We start from the raw sequence: 19919 nt of genomic DNA on the forward strand, positions 1-19919 counted from the left end.
CGAAGAAAGCGCGGGAATCAGGCTGTGCGCAGGCGCCGTGGACCGCGCAGGCGCAGTGGCCGCCACCTCGGCGCGATGGCATCTTCGCTGCCTGCCTGGCCGCCCTTGGCCGGGCGCGATGACGTTAACGCGATTCCTTGGCGTTCTCACACTGTGCGCGCAGGGATGGCTCCAGCTCCTTAGAGTTTTGCCCAGAGAGGAAAGGAGACTGTCCTGTGACTGGAGAGACAGAGGCAGATCTCCTGCCCAACCGGCCTCAGCCCCACCATCGTCTAAAAAGTGTGCCCCACTTCCCCGCACCCCCTGGCCCTTAGGGTCCAGACATCCGTTTGTTAGATGCTGGTGGCCACCCAGAGTGTGCCCAGAGATTGACTCGAAGGCCACCCGAGGTGTCTGGCTCGATTTCTGGGTCGGATCAGGGTCAGGGAATCTGAGTCCCCAGGAGGCTGGGGACAGAGCTGAAGCCCAGGTTCAGAGGGCGGCCATGGAAGGCGGAGAGCCGTCAGCGAGGCAGTGCCGGGGCTGCGGGAGCTTGCGGGAGGGAAGCGCCCGTGAGCCGCAGAGACGCTCTGCAGGGGAAGCCGCGTGGTGTGCGACCCTGGGCGTTGAGCTCCAGGCTTTCTGGCAAAGAGGACTGTGGATTCCTGGCCCTGTGACCTTGGGCAAGTTACTTACTGAACACCCTCTGGACCTACCAGTAAAAGAACAATAACAACAATCGCCCTAAAAATACTAGAAGATGAAATAGACAATCCTGGCACACAGTAAATGCCCAGTAAATATTAGCCCTTATTTGAGTAACAGTAGCTGCCATTTATCCGGAACTTACTATGGGCCAGGTAGTGGATTCTAGATCTGTCTGAGTTCAAAGACCATGTTTTGTTGCTACCGTATCTTCTATTCTAACCATTTGAAGACTGGGATAGGGAAGGGCTTAGAGATGAAAGGAAGATTGTTAGTAAAGGCCTAGGCCTATAAGACCACAGATATTTTAGTAGTTGCTTTAAAACTATCTCAAGTAAAGAAGAGTGTTAGAAAATAATATTAGATGTAGACTGAGACCAGATAATAGCAGACCTTGAATGCCAGAGTAAGGGCCATCTTTTATTTTGGGAAGAAGAAGACTTGAACAATAAAAATAAAACTTGTTATTTATCATGGTTCCAGAGAGGAGTTACCCAAAACATGAATAGAAGCTTCAGGGAAGCAGATTTTGACTTGATATCTACATACGGATGTGCATACATTTACAACACTCACCCACCCACCCCAAAAATAGATTTTTCATTAAAAAAAAAAAAACACCTTAAGCCGATTACTTCTGTAGGGACTGCAGACATGAGCAATATAGAATCTTTGCTAGCAGTTTATAAACTTAATCTGTTTTATACTTGTCTTGTTCTGCTTATTTATTTCCACCTGGACAGTTGGTCAGGATGGGTCACAGGGAAGGAGAAAATTAAAGTAGTAAAAGTAGTTTGATTACATAACTACTGAACATCACATTATGTATGAGACATCTTATGTATAATATTTAACAAAAAACCCTTCTTATCCCCCAATCATACCATTTGGGAAACAACCCACCTTAAATTTGTCTCCTACAAAATTTCTGGCAGTGATCTACTGGACAGCCATGACTGTGAAGTAAAACTTTGCTCTCCTTTTGTTTTGTTTTGTTTTGTTTTTGAGACGGAGTTTCGCTCTTGTTCCCCAGGTTGGAGTGCAATGGCACGATCTCAGCTCACTGCAACCTCTGCCTTCCAGGTTCAAGTGATTCTCCTGCCTCAGCCTCCTGAGTAACTAGGATTACAGGCACCCGCCACCACGCCCAGGTAATTTTGTATTTTTAGTAGAGACGGGGTTTCACCATGTTGACCAGGATGGTCTCGAACTCCTGACCTTAGGTGATCTGCCCACCTCGGCCTCCCAAAGTGCTGGGATTACAAGCATGAGACCACACCCGGCCTCCTTTCATTTTAAACTACGTTATTTTATTAATACATCAGGCAACTCTATCCCACAAAACATTTGTAATGCTGGAAGTTATGCTTACTCTTTTAAGTACTTCAGAATATTATATATTCAACTTAATAATGAGATAGTGACAATTCGAAAGGGTTTCACTTCGTATACTATCAGTTCGCTGAGAACTAATAAAAAAGTGTGGTTTTTTGGGTCATCCCAAAAATCAAGTACACTTTGGGAAACAGGGAGTTAAAAATCTTTCGGAAGTTAACTTGGTATAAGAGTATGAAAAGCCTCTGTTGCTCTAGTTCTGAGGAAATGCTCTCCTTTTTCCTAATAAAGCTTTCCACAGAAGACAAACTCTGTACACAAAAAACAAGGTAAGTATGGGAAATAATTGCTGCAATTCATTAACTCTCAAAAAAGTTATTCATTTTGACATGTAAGAGAAACTTTATTTATGAATGTGAAATGTGCTTCGAAGTGCTGATCTATTAAAATTCCATAAAACAAGCTTCAAAATGCAAGTCATCTGTGCCAGCTACGAGTAAATAACTGAAGCAGCATTTCCAGAGAGACTAGGGCAAAGGACAGAACAAACTACAAATCAGCAGAAAAGAAACCAAGCATAGTAGAGTGTTAATAATTCACCATAGTTACTGCTCTTAAAACCAAAGCAACTAAACAACTGTCATCTGTTTACTTTTACGTGTGTTTTCATCATCTCTACACCGTCTGAAGTGTTCAGTGTACATGGATGTGGACAGACAGTCAAAGCCTACAGGAGCTTTTTTTTTCTATTAGAACAGTCATTTTAATGCGTAGATTTGATGTGGTTATTTTGCTTTCTCTATCTCTGCATTATAAGCTCTTAAAGGAAGAACATTCAGTGGGTTTATTAAATATTAGGAAGCATTCATATTTTATTTTTCCACCATGTATTTGGTTTGTATGCATGTTTGTTTCCTGAGCACACTGTAATGGCTGTTTATGTGAATTCTGAAAGAGCAAAACTAGAACTGTGAAGAAGACCAAAAATAACAGAGAGGCACCCTATTGTCCTGTGAAAAACATTAGACTTGGAATGAGAAACATGGATCTCAGGCCTAGGTTCTCCTACATCCCTGCAGAACCTTAACTGAGTTACTTAACCTCTCTTTCGTTTACCCCTGCAGTGGGGATGTCAACACCTAACCCACCCTATCGTATAAAATTAACGTATGAATAAACTGAGTGAAAGAACATTATAAATTAAACTGCGCAATTGTAACAAATTACTCTTATTGTACCCTCTGTCAAACAACCTGGCATTACTAGTACACGGTATTTCCAGTACTTGAACATATTTGACTTTCTGGGTGATTGAGCATGAAATCAAATCAGATTTGGCTCAGAGTCATTTCTCCAAAGGGATGTAATCATCTTAGTATTCTGGATAATTTCCCCTAATAAGACCCCTTTTTGAGTAACACAGTCCAGTGGAGAGTCCCTGCTGACAGTGAATAAGGCTGTGTCTATATAAGTTCACATGATGTGGTTAGCACATGCAGTGTGTCCCAAGACATTTTCAGGCATCACAAAAACTTGAAAATTACTAACAGTTGTCTTTCCTTTGGTATTTAGGCAAAAAATGAGGAAGATTCATAAGTAAGTTAACACAGAATTACCAAAAACTTCATGAGAAAGAAATGAAGGGATGTTTCAGGGTAGCTTTTCGAGTCCCAGGTGATCATTGATTTGGCCCTTCTGTTTGTGATTGTGAAAAAGCATTCTGAAAGAATGGGCGCCGGTTCAAGAGGAGGTCTCTGAGGGTCAGCCTTTGGCTGTTTATAGAGGTGAGATTCAAATGCCCTCAGATCATGAAAAGTGCTTGAACTCATTTCAGAGAAGAAATGTTTTGAAATGCCCGTGGAAATACTGAGTGGGCCACTTTTTTATTTTGTGAAATTAGAAATGTATAAACTATTTTTATTATTACAGATAATTGTGAAAGCCTCACTGGATGACATCCTAGCTGAGGAAAAGAACGGAATTTTTGTATTAGTATGAAATGCTAATTTATTACTGTATTTAGATCTACTGACCATCTGAGGGAGTTAGAAGTTAAAGTAAACAGCTGTATCTCTGGTTGATCTTTGCATATTTTAATCCAAATATGGTAAAGGGCAGGGCTAAAGAAGGGAGTGTCCATAAACGGGACTCAGAACTTGTAACAGAAAATTAAAATATACTCCACTCAAGGGAATTCTGTACTTTGCCCTTTGGGTAAAGTCTCATTTAAATTTCTAAACTTTTCTTAAGAAAATCGAATTTCCTTTGATCTCTCTTCTAAATTACAGAAATCAGATAAAAAACTACTTGGTGAAATGACTTCTTGTCACATTGCTGAAGAACATATACAAAAGGTTGCTATCTTTGGAGGAACCCATGGGAATGAGCTGACCGGAGTATTTCTGGTTAAGCATTGGCTAGAGAATGGCGCTGAGATTCAGAGAACAGGGCTGGAGGTAAAACCATTTATTACTAACCCCAGAGCAGTGAAGAAGTGTACCAGATATATTGACTGTGACCTGAATCGCATTTTTGACCTTGAAAATCTTGGGTAAGACTATGCTTTGTATTGTATATGTATGTATGTTGTGTGAAAAGTGGTAGGTGTGTGAAAGAGAACACATATATGTATATGCAGATGATAATTCATGTCCGTACATGCAGTCGTATGTTGAATAAGATCACTTTCACTTTTAATAATACTGCATTGTGAATTGCACAATTATCTAAACTGGGCATTCACATGCTCTTTTATAAACTTTCTTAAGCACCAGATTATTAAGTTTTCTTTTCAAATGTATACAGACTGAGACAATAAATAGAAAAGGGTTTTGTTTTAAAATCATACCTTTAAAGAAACAGATTTAATACTCCTTTGCATTGAGTTAGTGTTTGGCCACTATGCTTGCATATAAAATTGTTAGCTTTTTAGGAAATTCACTACATTTTCAAGCAACTATGCTTACGGTAATGCATAAAGTTCTAGTTCAAAAAATGTAATGTTTCAAGTAATATTTGTTGAATGACAGCGTGATTAAATATCTTTTGTCAGAAGACATCAGACACTTTGGGAGGCCGAGGCAGGCGGATCACGAGGTCAGGAGATCGAGACCATCCTGGCTAACGCAGTGAAACCCCATCTCTACTAAAAATACAAAAAATTAGCCGGGTGTAGTGGCGGGTGCCTGTAGTCCCAGCTACTTGGGAGGCTGAGGCGGGAGAATGGCGTGAACCCGGGAGGCGGAGCTTGCAGTGAGCCAAGATTGCGCCACTGCACTCCAGCCTGGGAGACAGAGAGAGACTCCATCTCAAAAAAAAAAAAAAAAAAAAAAAAAAAAGACATCAGACCTCCCTGTGATCCGAAATAGCAGACGTACTTAACTTCCATGGTGGATTGTTGTAGATAGGATACCAGAGATGAGAACTAAAGACACCATCTGAATTTTCAGAGCTTAGATTTTGCTGATTTGTAATATATTGCATACAACGTATGCAGTCATAACATGCTAGGTTAGGTCCTCATTAATTATTTTTGGCTTTGTTTACATCATAATAGCTACCACTGTGGATATAATATGACTCCACATATTTGCTTTTTACCACTTCTTTCTTTGTTTCTCTTTTTGAGATGGAGTTTCGCTCTTGTTGCCCAGTCTGGAGTGCAATGGTGCAATCTCAGCTCACTGCAGCCTCCACCTCCGGGTTAAAGTGATTCTCTTGCCTCAACCTCCCGAGTAGCTGGGATTACAGGCACTCGCCACCATGTCCGGGTAATTTTTTGTATTTTTAGTAGAGATGGGGTTTCTCCACGTTGGCCAGGCTGGTCTCAAACTCCTGGCCTCAGGTGATCTGCCTGCCTCAGCCTCCCAAAGTGCTGGGATTATAGGCATGAGTGACCGCGCTGGGCCGCTTTTTTTCTTTTACTAAAAAATATTCTGAAACATCTGTTTTTCTCAGGAAACTGTGCCAGGTACTGGGGGAGTACACAGCTCTATACAACTTTGTTTCTACCCCTCAAGGAGTTGGTAGACTACTAGCTAAGATATAAGATACATGGCCAGGCGCGGTGGCTCACACCTGTAATCCCAACACTTTGGGAGGCCGAGGCAGGCAGATCATGAGGTCAGGAGATCAAGACCATCCTAGCTAACATGGTAAAACCCCGTCTCTACTAAAAAAAATACAAAAAATTAGCCGGGCGTGGTGGCGGGCACCTGTAGTCCCAGCTATTCGGGAGACTGAGGCAGGAGAATGGCACGAACCTGGGAGGCGGAGCTTGCAGTGAGCAGAGATGGTGCCACTGCACTCCAGCCTGGGTGACAGAGCGAGACTCCGTCTCAAAAAAATATATATATATATATAAGATATGCACAGGCACAACTAGCCACTGTTCTATGTGCTTGTTTTCTGATCAACTCTAATTTGAGTTAGATCACTCCTTAGGTTTAGCCTCAACACAGATCAAAAAATGGACACTACCCTTAATAGAAACATGCCTCACTTTATGGAATAGATGTTCTTCAGGGCAATTATACAGCAGTCATCCTGTTTGTATCAAATCATATTTTTACTAGCATAAATTTTAATTTGAGAAATGCTTTATCTTCATGACTGAGGTTATGTCAACACAATTCATGCTTATCTATTGACCTAAGAGAGCTGTTAACTAACTTCTATATTACAAGTTAAGAATTTGTTGAAGGATAACTTTTAGTCGGCATATTAACTTCCCAAATAGGTGTGAAATGGACTGGGGTGAGTTTATGAGCACCCAGTAGTATGCTTTTCAGTGAGCACAGTCTTTTCACTTAAATTCACTTTCTGCTCCTTACTGTTAACACTATTCAGAGACTAGACTGTTCCCAGCGTGGTTGAAAAGTTATAAAATAAACTAATTAACTTCTCCCATCCTACCTCTCCCAAATTTAGTCATTTTCCTGTATTCCTCATGTCAGTGGTAGCATCATTATCCACCAAGTCCCCTATGACAATCACCCTAGAACCTTCCCAGTGCTTCGTCTCCCACGTCTAGTAGGTCACTAAGTCCTCCCAATTATTCCTTGCAAGTACTTCACAAATCCAGCCTTCCTCTCCAGTTTTACTACTTTAGTTGATTTCCTCTGTGGACAGTTAGAATAGCCTCCTAAAGGGTCTCTCTGCATCCAGACTTGCTCTGACCCTTCCTGCCATCTATTTTCCATCTGATACCTCCAGGAATCATCCTAATATGCAAATCTTATCATGTCTCTCCCCTGCTGAAAATTCTTTAAAAATGTATCCAGAATAGATTTAATCAACTTAGTATGGCTAATGCCCTTCAGAATCTCACTCTTCCCTATTCTTCATCCCTTGGGACTCTTCCAATGGGAGCTCAGCTGCAGGCATGAGAACTCAAAAGTGTCCATCTTTTTGAAAACTTCAAGACTTGACTCTGAGCAACTGGGTAGATACTAGCACCATTTACTCAAATGCGGAAGAATGATATAGAACCAAAATTGTCGGGGGCGACCTCAGGGGGTTATTTCATGAATTAACTTTTAAAATGTATAAATATCCATTAGGCTTGGTTTGCATACAATAGGAACCTAAGAATAGTGGTTTAAACAAATAAGGGTTTCTTGTTCACAAATAATAAGTCCAGAAGTAGGCTGTCCAGGGCTGGTGCAGCGGCCACACGATATCATCAATGCCACAGGCTCCTTCTGCCTTCCCACAGCACTGTCTCAACATGGCCCCTTCCACCTTCCCACTGCACCATCTCAACGTGGCCCTTTCCACCTTCCCGCTGCACCGTCTCAACGTGGTCCCCTCTACCTTCCCACTGCACTGTCTCAAGATGCCGGCTTTGTCCTCATGGTTTTTGCTTCAAAGTCACAAAATAACTACTCCACCTTCCTGATCGCATTCCAGGCAGGAATTAGCCCCTTGTACACAGTAGGTCCCTTGAAGATACTAGCAAAAATAACCAAGGAATACAAATAGATGGAATTTTAGGAAAATGTGGTCGAATGGTTTAATGAGGAAAAGTAAATGAAAAACATTATTATATCTAGAAAAAAATGTATCTTAACCATTGTGGGAAGTGGGGAGAGGGTAGAGGGTAGAGGCCCATTTGAGAATGGAAGAAAAACTACTGGCCCTTGTGCCAGAAAAAAATACATATATCTGTACCTGCAAACTTGTGGCCTTTTTGGAGAGGTTACAGACTCTGAAAACTCTGTCCCTGGACCTCTAGTTGTTCCTGGACCTCAATTAAGAATCTCTAATTAGGCCAGGTGTGGCTGCTCATGCTTGTAATTCCAGCACTTTGGGAGGCCAAGGCAGGAGGATTGCCTGAGGCCAAGACTTCTGTAACCACCCAGCAAGTTCTCCTCATCCGCTGCCCAGACAGAGCTGATTTATCAAGACAAGGGAACTGCAATAAAGAGTTTAATTCACACAGAGCCGGCTGTACAGAAGGCCAGAGTTTTATTATTACTCAAATCAGTCTCCCCGAAAATTCAGAGACTGGAATTTTTAAGGATAATTTGGTGGGTAGGGGGCCAGTGAGTCGGGAGCGCTGATTGATCAGATCGGAGGTAAAATCATAGGGAGCTGGAGCTGTCCTCTTGCGCTGAATCAGTTCCTACATGGGGACCACGAGACCAGATAAGCCAGTTTATCCATCTGGGTGGTGCCAGCTGATCTGTCAACTCAGGGTTTACAAAATATCTCAAGCCCTGATCTTAGGTTTTACAATAGTGATGTTATCCCCAGGAGCAATTTCAGGAGGTTCAGAATCTTGCGGCCCTCCAGCTGCATGACTCCTAAACCATAATTTCTCATCTTGTGGCTAATTTGTTAGTCCTGCAAAGGCAGTCTAGTCCCCAGGTAGGAAGGGGGCTTGTTTTGGGAAAGGGCTGTTATCATCTTTGTTTCAAAGTTAAACTCTAAGTTCCTCCCAAAGTTAGTTCAGTTTACACCCAGGCATGAACAAGGATAGCTTGGAGATTAGAAGCAAGATGGAGTCAGGTTAGATCTCTTTCATTGTAATAATTGTCTCAGTTATAATTTTTGCAAAGGCAGTTTTAGTTCAAAACCAGCCTGGGCAACAGAGCAAGACTGTATCTCCACAAAAGATAAGAAGATTAGCTGGGCGTGGTGGCACGCACCTGTAGTTTCAGCAGCTACGCAGGAGGCTGAAATGGGAAGATTGCTTGAGCCCAGGAGTTTGAGGGTACAGTGAGCCATAATTGGGCCACTGCACTCCAGCCTGGGCAACAGAGCAAGATCCTGTCTCAAAAAATTAAAATGATCTCTAATTAGATTATGTGAGCCCCAAGTGACTATATTTGTGCACTAGAATTAGCTAAAGTGGGGAAAAAAAAGATGCATTTGATGGTCTAGTCCCATAATAAATAACCCAGTGTACCATAACTACTAAGAAACTGTTCATTAAATTAATGGATATGTTGCGTTCAAGATTGAAATCAAATGATAAATTCTGTTTGATATGTCCTATTCATGACCAGCCACATAAATGAACGTATTACTTCGCAAGCATGCCAATGCAACATTAGTTATATGGAATCAAATGAAGAAAAAGAATGTAAGTTTTCATATATAAACATTTCAGGTAAGTTTTTACTTACCACACAGATTTTTCATATTAAAGATTTGGCGACTGGTTCTTTTTACACTGTGTTCTTATTATATGTTTATATTATCTCAGGCACAGATGTTGTTCATCTTTTTCTTTCTGCTTATAACAGCAAAAAAATGTCAGAAGATTTGCCATATGAAGTGAGAAGGGCTCAAGAAATAAATCATTTATTTGGTCCAAAAGACAGTGAAGATTCCTATGACATTATTTTTGACCTTCACAACACTACCTCTAACATGGGGTGCACTCTTATTCTTGAGGATTCCAGGAATAACTTTTTAATTCAGATGTTTCATTACATTAAGGTAATGTTAATGTTATTAATTTATAAGTTAGCAAAGGACTTGTACTTTTAAGTCAATTATGAATGTGAGACAATCAGAAAACAGTTATGAGGGAAGGTGCAAGAGAAATGGGGTTTATTCCACAGCCAGGCTTGGTGGTTGGGGGGAAAGGGTGCTACCAGAACACAGAGGCAGTGGTGAGAGGAAGGAGAAAAAGAGAGGAAATAAGTAAAATAATAAACACAATTAATAAAGTAATAAAACACTTGTGGATTCTTGTGTCTATAAAATTACACGTTTTATCCAGACAGCCACCAGATGGTGGGGTATTTGTTAAAACCAAGTAAAATTAATATTAAAAGTTTAAATGGTATGGTCAATTTGTTAAAACCAAGTGAAATTCATATTAAAACTTTAAATGGTATGGGATCTCAATTACAGGGTTTTAGGAAACTTAAGAAATAGTCCTTTAACGTAGACTAAAGCCCAGTGATAAAAAGATTGCCTCCCTTTAGTCCTGCCCTCGTCCCCATTTGATTTAGACACCCCAGAATACGTCTAATCTTTCAGAACTTCATGATCATTCTAAGGCTCAGAAATCTCAGAGAAAATTTGCTAGAAAATAGCAACCAACCAGAAACACACATAAGGAACTGTATGCTTATTTCTGTGTACTAGATAGCCTTCCTTCCTGAGAGCGAGGATGACTGAGAGGAAAGAATGTGGCCTGTGCTCAGATCCTGACTTTCTCCTTCACTAACCTTAGACAAAACACACCATTCCCAAAACCTTGCCTCCTTCATTTTATAAAATTGGTGTCATAACAAACAACACTTACCCATAAGGGCACTCAAAGCCTTAAATGACATAAAGTATTTAAAGCATTTAGCCTCATACCTGGCCTATAGTAAAGATTATTATTTTTGTTTCCCTTCAGTTTTGGACAGTAACTGGGTAGTGGTCCTGGTAGGAGATCATAAAGTAGCGATTCTTTTTTTTTTTTTTAATTTTTTTTAAAATTTTATTATTATTATACTTTAAGTTTTAGGGTACATGTGCACAACGTGCAGGTTTGTTACATATGTATACATGTGCCATGTTGGTGTGCTGCACCCATTAACTCGTCATTTAACATTAGGTATATCTCCTAATGCTATCCCTCCCCCCTCCCCCCACCCCAATTCTTCATTGCCTATGGAAGAGAGAGCCGAATGCTTTGGTTGCCAGATATGGAAGCAGAATTGCTGACACTTTGTTATCCAAACCAAGAGGCCTGTCTTCAATTTTCATGCAGATAAGCAGGAGGAGGGGGAATCACCCAACATCTGTAGAGAGCTGGACCACAGGAATAGAAACAGAATTGTTTAAGAGACCAATACCAAGCTAACCAGTGATGAAACAAAAATCACCACATCCATTAAGAAAGAACATTTATTTCATGTTTTTTGATCATGGTTCTGGAGAACTATTTAATGTACATTTTACCTGGAAAGACATTGTATAATTCAATTGTATATGAATTTCATATTGTATAATTTATTTGTATGTTTTCAAAGCTATAATACCATTGGGTTTTAAAGTATTTCATAAAGCTGTCTTACCAATCTTAGTTGATGAAGTAAAACGTATTGAAGGTATTATTGACTCTGTTGAAGCAAAGAGAACAAAACATACGGTTTTTACCTAAGAAAGACGTTTTCGATTTTTTTCAGACTTCTTTGGCTCCACTACCCTGCTACGTTTATCTTATTGAGCATCCTTCCCTCAAATATGCGACCACTCGTTCTATAGCCAAGTATCCTGTGGGTAAGTCATAGTTCCCATTGTCTAACTCAATAAAATATGTCCTAGCTGAAACTCAGAGAATTTTTTTTGTTTTTTTTTTTTTTTTTTTTGAGACAGAGTCTTGCTCTGTCACCCAGGCTGGAGTCCAATGGTGTGATCTCAGCTCACTGCAACCTCTACCTCTCTGGTTCAAGTGATTCTCCTGCCTCAAGCTCCCTAGTAGCTGGGATTACAGGCATGTGCCACCCTGTAATTTTTGTATTTTTAGTACAGATGGGGTTTCACCATGTTAGCCAGGGCTGGCCTCAAACTCCTGACCTCAGGTGATGCACCTGCCTCAGCCTCCCAAAGTGCTGGGATTACAGGCATGAGCCACTGTGCCTGGCCGAGAAAATTATTTTTAAAAAAACATTTACAGCTGCCTTCCATATCCTTAGGCTTATAATTGTCAAGTAACAAGCAATTTAGCTCCAGGCAGGCTCTAATTGTACCGAATTTCCCCAATTTCACTGAGCAGCTTTCTGGTTTTGTTCATGTTCCCTTTGCTGTAATGCTTGGCCCTTCTATTTAGTCTGGCACAATTCTTCTTATTCTCAAGATTCAGTTCACCTGTCACCTCCTATAGAACTTTCCCTGACCCTCCTCTATAGCATTAATTACTCCAGAAATGTGTACATTTGACTAATATTTATAGTGTGCCTACCAGAGACCAACCCTGTGCTAGGTGTGGGGGACAGAACAATGAGCAAGACACACAGTCTCCCCTCAAACAGCTTCGTATCTGATGAGAAGACAGACAGGTAACCAGGTAATCGCTGCACAGAGTGATAAATGCTAAATAGGGGCAATTACAGGAGACTGGAAGAGCAGGAAAGACCTAACCCAGTCTTGATGGATCACAGAAGGCCCAAAGAAGTGGGATCCATCTTGAGGTTGTGTATGTGTATGTGCTTGGGGGAGGAAAGGAAAAAAATTGAGAGCAGTCAACAGGATTCTAGACAAGTGTCTTGAAATTATCTGTGATGAAAGGCCACTGTTGATTTCCAATCTGCTATAGAGCAATACTTTTGTAAAATATAATTTAAAAATGAATTTCTAGAAAAACTATCACATACTTGAATATTGCAGCAATGTCAAATTGCTATAAAAGTTTCTAAACACTTACTTTAATTTCTGTACTTATCTCACCTGGGACTAGCAGCAGACAATTGGTGGACCAGTCCCTGTCCTCAGACAATACTTTGAGGAAAAAGGAATATCATATACAAGGGCCCCGAACCCCTAACTGATGACATGCCATACTTGATACACTGTGTTCTCCATTTATCTTAGCACTCTCTGTTCCCTATCCCCTTCTGCAGGCTGATAATATATGCTTACTAAATATTAGCTCAAATTACCAGTAAGTACACAATTCCAACTGATAAATGATCATCATTCACAGTAGGGTTTTTTTTTGGGGGGTCTGGAAAAGGGTCTCACTCTGTTGCCCAGGCTGAGTGTAGTGGCACGATCACAGTTCACTGCAGCCTTGACCTCCTGGGCTCAGGCAATCCTCCCATCTCAGCCTCCCAAGTAGCTTGAACTACAGGCACGTGCCACCACATTCAGCTAATTTTTTATTTTTTGTAGAGACAGGATCTCAGTATGATCAGGTCTCAAACTCCTGATTCAAGCGATCCTCCCACCTTGGCCTCCCAAAGTGCTGGGATTACAAGCGTGAGCCACCACGCCTGTACCTCATTCACAGTTTTAATCACACCTATCCCACACAGACTCATACAAACTTATCCATTCCTTCCCACGCAGGTTCTATAACTATAACCATATATAAAATACCAGCCAACCAGGAGAATCACTTGAACCCCGGAGGTGGAGGTTGCAGTGAGCCGAGATCATGCCATTGCACTCCAGCCGGGGCAACAAAAGTGAAACTCCGTCTCAAAAAAACAGACAAACAAAAATACTAGCCATCTAACACTGGAAATACATACATTCATGAGCTTGTCCGGAGTGATCAGATTTGACTGGATCAGAAAGGCAAGGGATCTGTTTCTCCAAAGTGCTTGTGCTACCAGTGACCTACTCCAGGTTGTTTTCTGACCCTCTCCTTATCAAGACCTGTCAAAGATCTGAGAAATTGTACCCGACTTACAAGCTAACCATTAGCCTAGCACCTCTGAGTGGATGCCAGTAGAAGACACAAGACTCCTAAAACAGAGACAAAGAATAGATTATTGACAGTAGTAATAGCAGAGTGTCAGCATTTCTGCACCATTACCCAAGCTCCAGTTCCCACAGGATGACATAGAGAGAGCCAGATGGCAGCTATCCATGCCAGTGGTTGCATTCTAGGAGGGAACCTTTTTTTTTTTTTTTTTTTTTTTTGAGACGGAGTTTCGCTCTTGTTGCCAAGGCTGGAGTACAGTGGCACAATCTCGGCTCACTGCAACCTCCGCCTCCTGGGTTTAAGCAATTCTCCTGCCTCAGCCTCCTGAGTAGCTGGGATTACAGGTGCCCACCACCATACCCAGCAAATTTTTTGCATTTTTAGTAGAGACAGGGTTTCATCATGTTGGCCAGGCTGGTTTCGAACTTCTGACCTCAGGTGATCCACCCGCATCGGCCTCCCAAAGTGCTGGGATTACAGGCGTGAGCCACCGCGCCCGGCTGTGAACCTTCATTTTTATAATGGGCAGTAGGCACGAGTGCCCTTTGCTCCAGGGAAGACCCCATTCCTAACTTCCAAGGCTGTTCGCTATACAGACATCCTTGAAAAGATCATCTGGAACAAAAATAGTCCGTGTCTTGCTCATGAGACTTGCAGATATGCAGAAGATCCATGAAGAATCCTCTCTCCACATCCCTCTTACCACCTGCTTTGCAATAGACATTTCACGAGCTGTTTGTCATCTATTCACTTGTTTATCCTGCCAGTTACTAGGCTGTGACTTCATCTTTACCTTCTGGTAACTTCCAACACGCAGCCCCACACTCTCACACACCCTCTCAAACACCCTTTCTTCTCTAGTCCATTCTCTTTCCTGAGCACCTCATTAGCATAATTATCTGCAGACTACACTACAATTAAAATTACAACTTAAAATATTTTTTGTTAAATCTCAGGTGGTTTAGCCAGGAGTAATTTAATTTAAAAGCAGGTTGGCAAACAATATAAATAAATAAAAATCTGAAATTATTCTGGAAATTGAAGTATTGATACTTTTGTGCATAATAAAGGGATCTTTATATGCCATCTTTGGTGGCCCTATTGTCCAAACCAAAAATTAATTTTTCGATACAAGATCTCATATCAGAACAGAATATTTAGATTGTAGGACATGGCTACGGCAGAGTCAGGGGTGGCGTTGAATGAATAATAATTACACAAATAACTTTTCTAAGTCTCAAATGAGACCATGGTTAATCTGAGAAAGTTAGGAGAGGGCTGTGTCCAGTCGCTTTCCCATATTTGTGTGTGTGTGTGTGTGTGTGTGTGTGTGTGTGTGTGTGTGATCATAAGAGTGGCTGCAGCAAACTGCTTCTTTCTAGGATAAGGTTTGCCTAGAATGATCCTGTCACATTTCTTCTTCCTTGAGAACAGAGTACAAAGGTGGTCCTTGTAGGTGCCTACTAGAAGTTAAAGCAAAATTTGTATGCAGCAATATTCTTAGTGTATTATAAAATGTTGACTCAGAAAGATTGTCTCTCTAATGTTAAACATGCTTTTTTCCCAGTGAGTGCATGATATAAAATATTCCAAATAAAACAGCAAAGTTGGAAGGAGAACATATAACATTTCTAATTATTTACAATGAGCTTAATATTCCCTCATATTGAAATATTTTAAAGATTTGGCTCAACTTGTAAGGGCCAAACATATCAGCAATGTTTGTTCTGGCTAAGAGTAGCATTGCCTACAAATATCATAGCCTAAGATTGATATTTGAGAGTTTGGAAATCTTAAGCTTTTATTTGGTGTCACAGAGAAACAGGATCTGTATCTCTTATTGCTAAGCCTTTGATTTGTTTCAGCTAATTGCCTGTATTTGGATATTTAGCTTACTCTAATTCCTTACTTCAAGTATTGATACTTTTGTGCATAATAAAGATTCCTTCATTCTTAAATCATTGACTAGGGGATTACTATGATTGACTTAAACTATTCAACATTTACTCTTGAAATGGAGAGAAATTTACCTTCCTTGAAGATTGGAAGCCCAACTAATATCAGGATTCTATTAGAAACAGGAGGAAAGTGAAATGGATTTGGGGTAGGCAAACGACAATGTATTCTATAGTATTCCTACAGACATATCTACAAACACACTTTTTCACACATTTGTGTAAGTCATTTATGCACAGATGCATACCTTAGCCACATTTATGACACCATATACTTAAATATATGTTCATACATATATGCAAGAAACCTAAGCACAACAAATAAAAAATGATGCAAGAGAATAAGATAAGATTTTGTGTATTGGGAAATAACAGAAGCGGGTGAAAACAAGATGAGTGTAAAAGAATGCAGTATGTTAATGGGATGGAAGAGAATGAGGGTAGTGCAGTTGGGGTAAATGGTTTGACAAATAGAGAAGGTGATGACTGGGGAGATGACTTTGTGGGAGACTTGAACAGGAAGGAAGGGTCTACAAAAGTAGTTTAAAGAAAGAGTATTTTGTAGATGTAAGGATGGATGCTTAACAGCCACACAAAGTAGACCTAATAGTACAGGCATCATTTCATATGAGTTAGAAGAAATGAACACAAGTTTTTTCCTGCATAAAATTAAAACCAGGCCAAGCACGATGGCTCATGCCTGTAATCCCAGCACTTGGGGAAGCCGAGAAGGGCAGATTACCTGCGGTCAGGAGTTTGAGACCAGCCTGACCAACATGGTGAAACCCTGCCTCTACTAAAAATACAAAAATAAGCCAGGAATGGTGGCCCGTGCCTGTAATCCCAGCTACTCGGGAGGCTGAGGCAGAAGAATCGCTTGAACCTGGGAGGCAGAGGTTGCAGTGAGCAGAAATCACACCACTGTACTCCAGCCTGGGTGACAGAGTGAGACTCTGTCTCGAAAAAATAAATAAATAAATAAAACCATTGCACTGTTGTGTTAGGATGGATTGCTAGGTTAAGGGCAAAATCATTGCTCAAGGGTCACATAGATTGTCATATTGACTGAAATCCATGATTCATCTAGTCTGGATTTCTGTGAAATCTATAAAAATAGATGTCCTTCCTCCCGTCACAGCTAAATGTTAGATCTTAACAGTTTCTCTTCAGGTCCACCTATTATTTTGTCAGCATAAACTTGTTCACCTCTTTTACTATGTTATGACTTTTAAATATTTTAGCAATATTGAAGGAAATTTAAAGAAAAAAGACCACAAGAGTTTCCTATTTCTAACACCACTGATTTTTTCCATGTTCCTTCCCAGTCTTTATTCACTATGCATCTAACTTAAACATGTAAATGTTCTGCTTTACGTTTTGCCAAACATTATGTCTCAAATATTTTCCATGATGCTACATGGTTTACCTTTTTAATAATTTTAACAACATAATTCTAAATCTTGATACATTAAAATGCCTAGTTTTATAATATATTTTCATACTTATATAAATATGACTATCTCTCCTTCTGTACCTAGGTATAGAAGTTGGTCCTCAGCCTCAAGGGGTTCTGAGAGCTGATATCTTGGATCAAATGAGAAAAATGATTAAACATGCTCTTGATTTTATACATCATTTCAATGAAGGTAAGTAATAATGAAGGTAACGTTATCAAACTTAACCACCAAACATTTCAATAACAATTGGAACCTGGGTCAAATTTGCCATGCTAAAGATATGAAGTGCTTTTTAAAATTTTTATTCACTTCAGCTATTCCCCAATGGCCAGGATAGACACATTCAAGAAAAGCAGCTGCCAAATAAAGACTCCACATTAAATCCTTATTTCCTGTTAATCTCCATTTTAAAAAGAAAAGAAAGACGAGAAAATACAAATGCCCAGTAAACATATGAAAAGATGTTCAACATCACTAGTAATTAGAGAAATGCAAATTAAAATAAGAAGTCACTTCCCCCATTAAGTTGGGAAAATATTAAAGTCTGCAAATATCAAGCGTTGGTAAATGTGTAGGAAAAGGGGAAACTCTCATTACCTGCTGGTGAACATATAAGTGAACATATAAGTTGGTAAAGACATTTTAGAGGATAATCTTACAGCATCCACTTCTTAAAACACACCAATCTTATTACCCAGCAATTCCACATCTCAAAGAAACGCAAGCACAAGCAACATGTTGTTTACAAAGATTGTTATCGTGCGTCATTTATAACAGCAAAAGAATGGAAACAGCATGAATGTCCACCTGTTGGTGGAGAGTTAAATAAACTAACATGGAAGAATCTTCAAAACACAATGGTAATCAGCAGAAAGCAAGTTGCAGACCAAGACATTCAGTACACCAATTGGCTTTAAAATAACAATAATAATCATCACCTTCTAGGATACATATATATATGTTAACACATCACAGGAAAAGTCCTAGAAGAAAACACACCAAACTGATAACAATAGTTACCGGGGACGGGAGGCAAAACCCAGGCTAATTTTGTCTTAATTATATTCAATAAGAATAATGTATTTATATATTATTTCTGTAATTAAAAATTAATTAAATGGGGACTGGTGAACAAGGTGGGTATATACAGCTCTATGTACTATCTGCTCATTTATTTGGTAAATCTAAAACTGCACTAAAAAGTCTATTAGTTATAAAAAAAAAGTTTACTTTAAAATGGAAAATAATTGCTTAAAATCAAGAGGCATTCTATGTAAACAATTATTCCAACAGACTGAGTCGAAATTGTTTTTGAGAAATGGGCAATTATAATAACAGAGGGGGGCGTGTACTTCGGTGTCTGTGGGGAGTAAATTCCTCAACCTCAGATCGTGCGCACCCCACTGCAATCACAGACATTCATTTTGTGCTTGGGAATCCTTTGACTCCAAAATCATGAAAACTGAAAATTTGCTTTTTACCATCTTTGTCTGAGGGCAGGTTCTATACTGTCTAATGGAACTGGTTTTGAGAAGATCACAACATATTTACAATAAACCCTCTGAATAGGAAGTGTGGGACTACAATATGTTAAGAAGTGATACATTCAGATAGAAGGCCACAAATCTGGGTGGAAAACGTGGTTGGTTTTCAGATCATAGTCCATAGAATCCTATCACAAGGGTGGAGAAAAGCAGTTCCTGGAACACCCCACCCCTTAACCCCTTATCTCTGCTTCAACCAGAGCTCTTCTGTGTAACATTTCATTTATGCAAAGGATTCGGCAATTCAAAAATTGTCAACCACGATTAATTTAGACTATCCAGCTTGGTGGATTTTCAGCTGAGCACTCCTATCCAAAGAATGCTGACAAATGAATCATAGCCGCCATGTGAAAAGTCTGAAGAATTGTGTAGAAGGGCTTCATTCTTGACTCTGTGCTACTCAGAATTGTAGTTAGTGACTTGGATAAAGACATATGCGACATGCTTAGCTAAGTGACAGGTCTCAGGAAGATAGCAGGAAAACATCCTGGTTGAGAAGGCAGATCCAAGAAGTCCTGACAATCTTTAACAGTTGTTTAAACCAAATGTTTAAGGTTAACAACATCAGGGACCAAAGTTTTGTTCTTATGTTTAAAAAAAATCCCAGAATAAGGGAGGTAATGGTCTTTTTTTTTTTCTGCCTTGAATAAACAACACTTGAGAACTGTAAATAAATTCTGAGTCCGTAATCCAGGAGAAACATCTGTAAAGAGGAATTTAGCCAAGGAGAGCATTGAGAATGTTGAAGAGCTTAAAAATCATAATGAGAATAATTCCTGGCCAGGCGCGGTGGCTCATGCCTGTAATCCTTGCACTTTGGGAGGCCAAGGCAGGCAGATCACTTGAGGTCAGGAGTTCAAGACCAGTCTGGGCAACATGGGGAAACCTCGTCTCTACTAAAAATGCAAAAATTAGCTGGGTGTGGTGGCATGTGCCCATAATTCCAGCTACTCCAAAGGCTGAGACATGAGAATCGCTTGAACCAAGGAGGCAGAGGTTGCAGTGAGCCGAGTTCATGCCACTGCACTCCAGCCTCGGTGACAGAGTGAGACTGTCTCAAAAA

The 19919-nt window shown here is 40.2% G+C and overlaps 1 protein-coding gene across 3 annotated transcripts in view; it reads left to right on the forward strand.

Annotated features, from left to right (window-relative positions):
• The first annotated feature begins 218 nt into the window (after positions 1 to 218).
• The window catches only part of ASPA (aspartoacylase), a 31313-nt gene continuing 11612 nt past the window's right edge, over positions 219 to 19919 (forward strand). For 2 of the 3 annotated variants that reach the window (XM_063700514.1, XM_055367157.2), the window contains exons 1-4: positions 4125 to 4570; positions 9771 to 9966; positions 11658 to 11751; positions 17394 to 17501. In XM_063700514.1, coding sequence (XP_063556584.1) covers positions 4335 to 4570; positions 9771 to 9966; positions 11658 to 11751; positions 17394 to 17501 — 634 coding nt within the window. In that variant the 5' untranslated portion in view covers positions 4125 to 4334. Of the gene's footprint in view, positions 280 to 1717; positions 1836 to 4124; positions 4571 to 9770; positions 9967 to 11657; positions 11752 to 17393; positions 17502 to 19919 lie in introns of those variants that run through there. The other variant, XM_004058276.5, reaches the window with a different exon arrangement.

The sequence above is a fragment of the Gorilla gorilla genome, chromosome 19, assembly GCF_029281585.2.
Source record: "Gorilla gorilla gorilla isolate KB3781 chromosome 19, NHGRI_mGorGor1-v2.1_pri, whole genome shotgun sequence".
Lineage (NCBI taxonomy): Eukaryota > Metazoa > Chordata > Mammalia > Primates > Hominidae > Gorilla > Gorilla gorilla.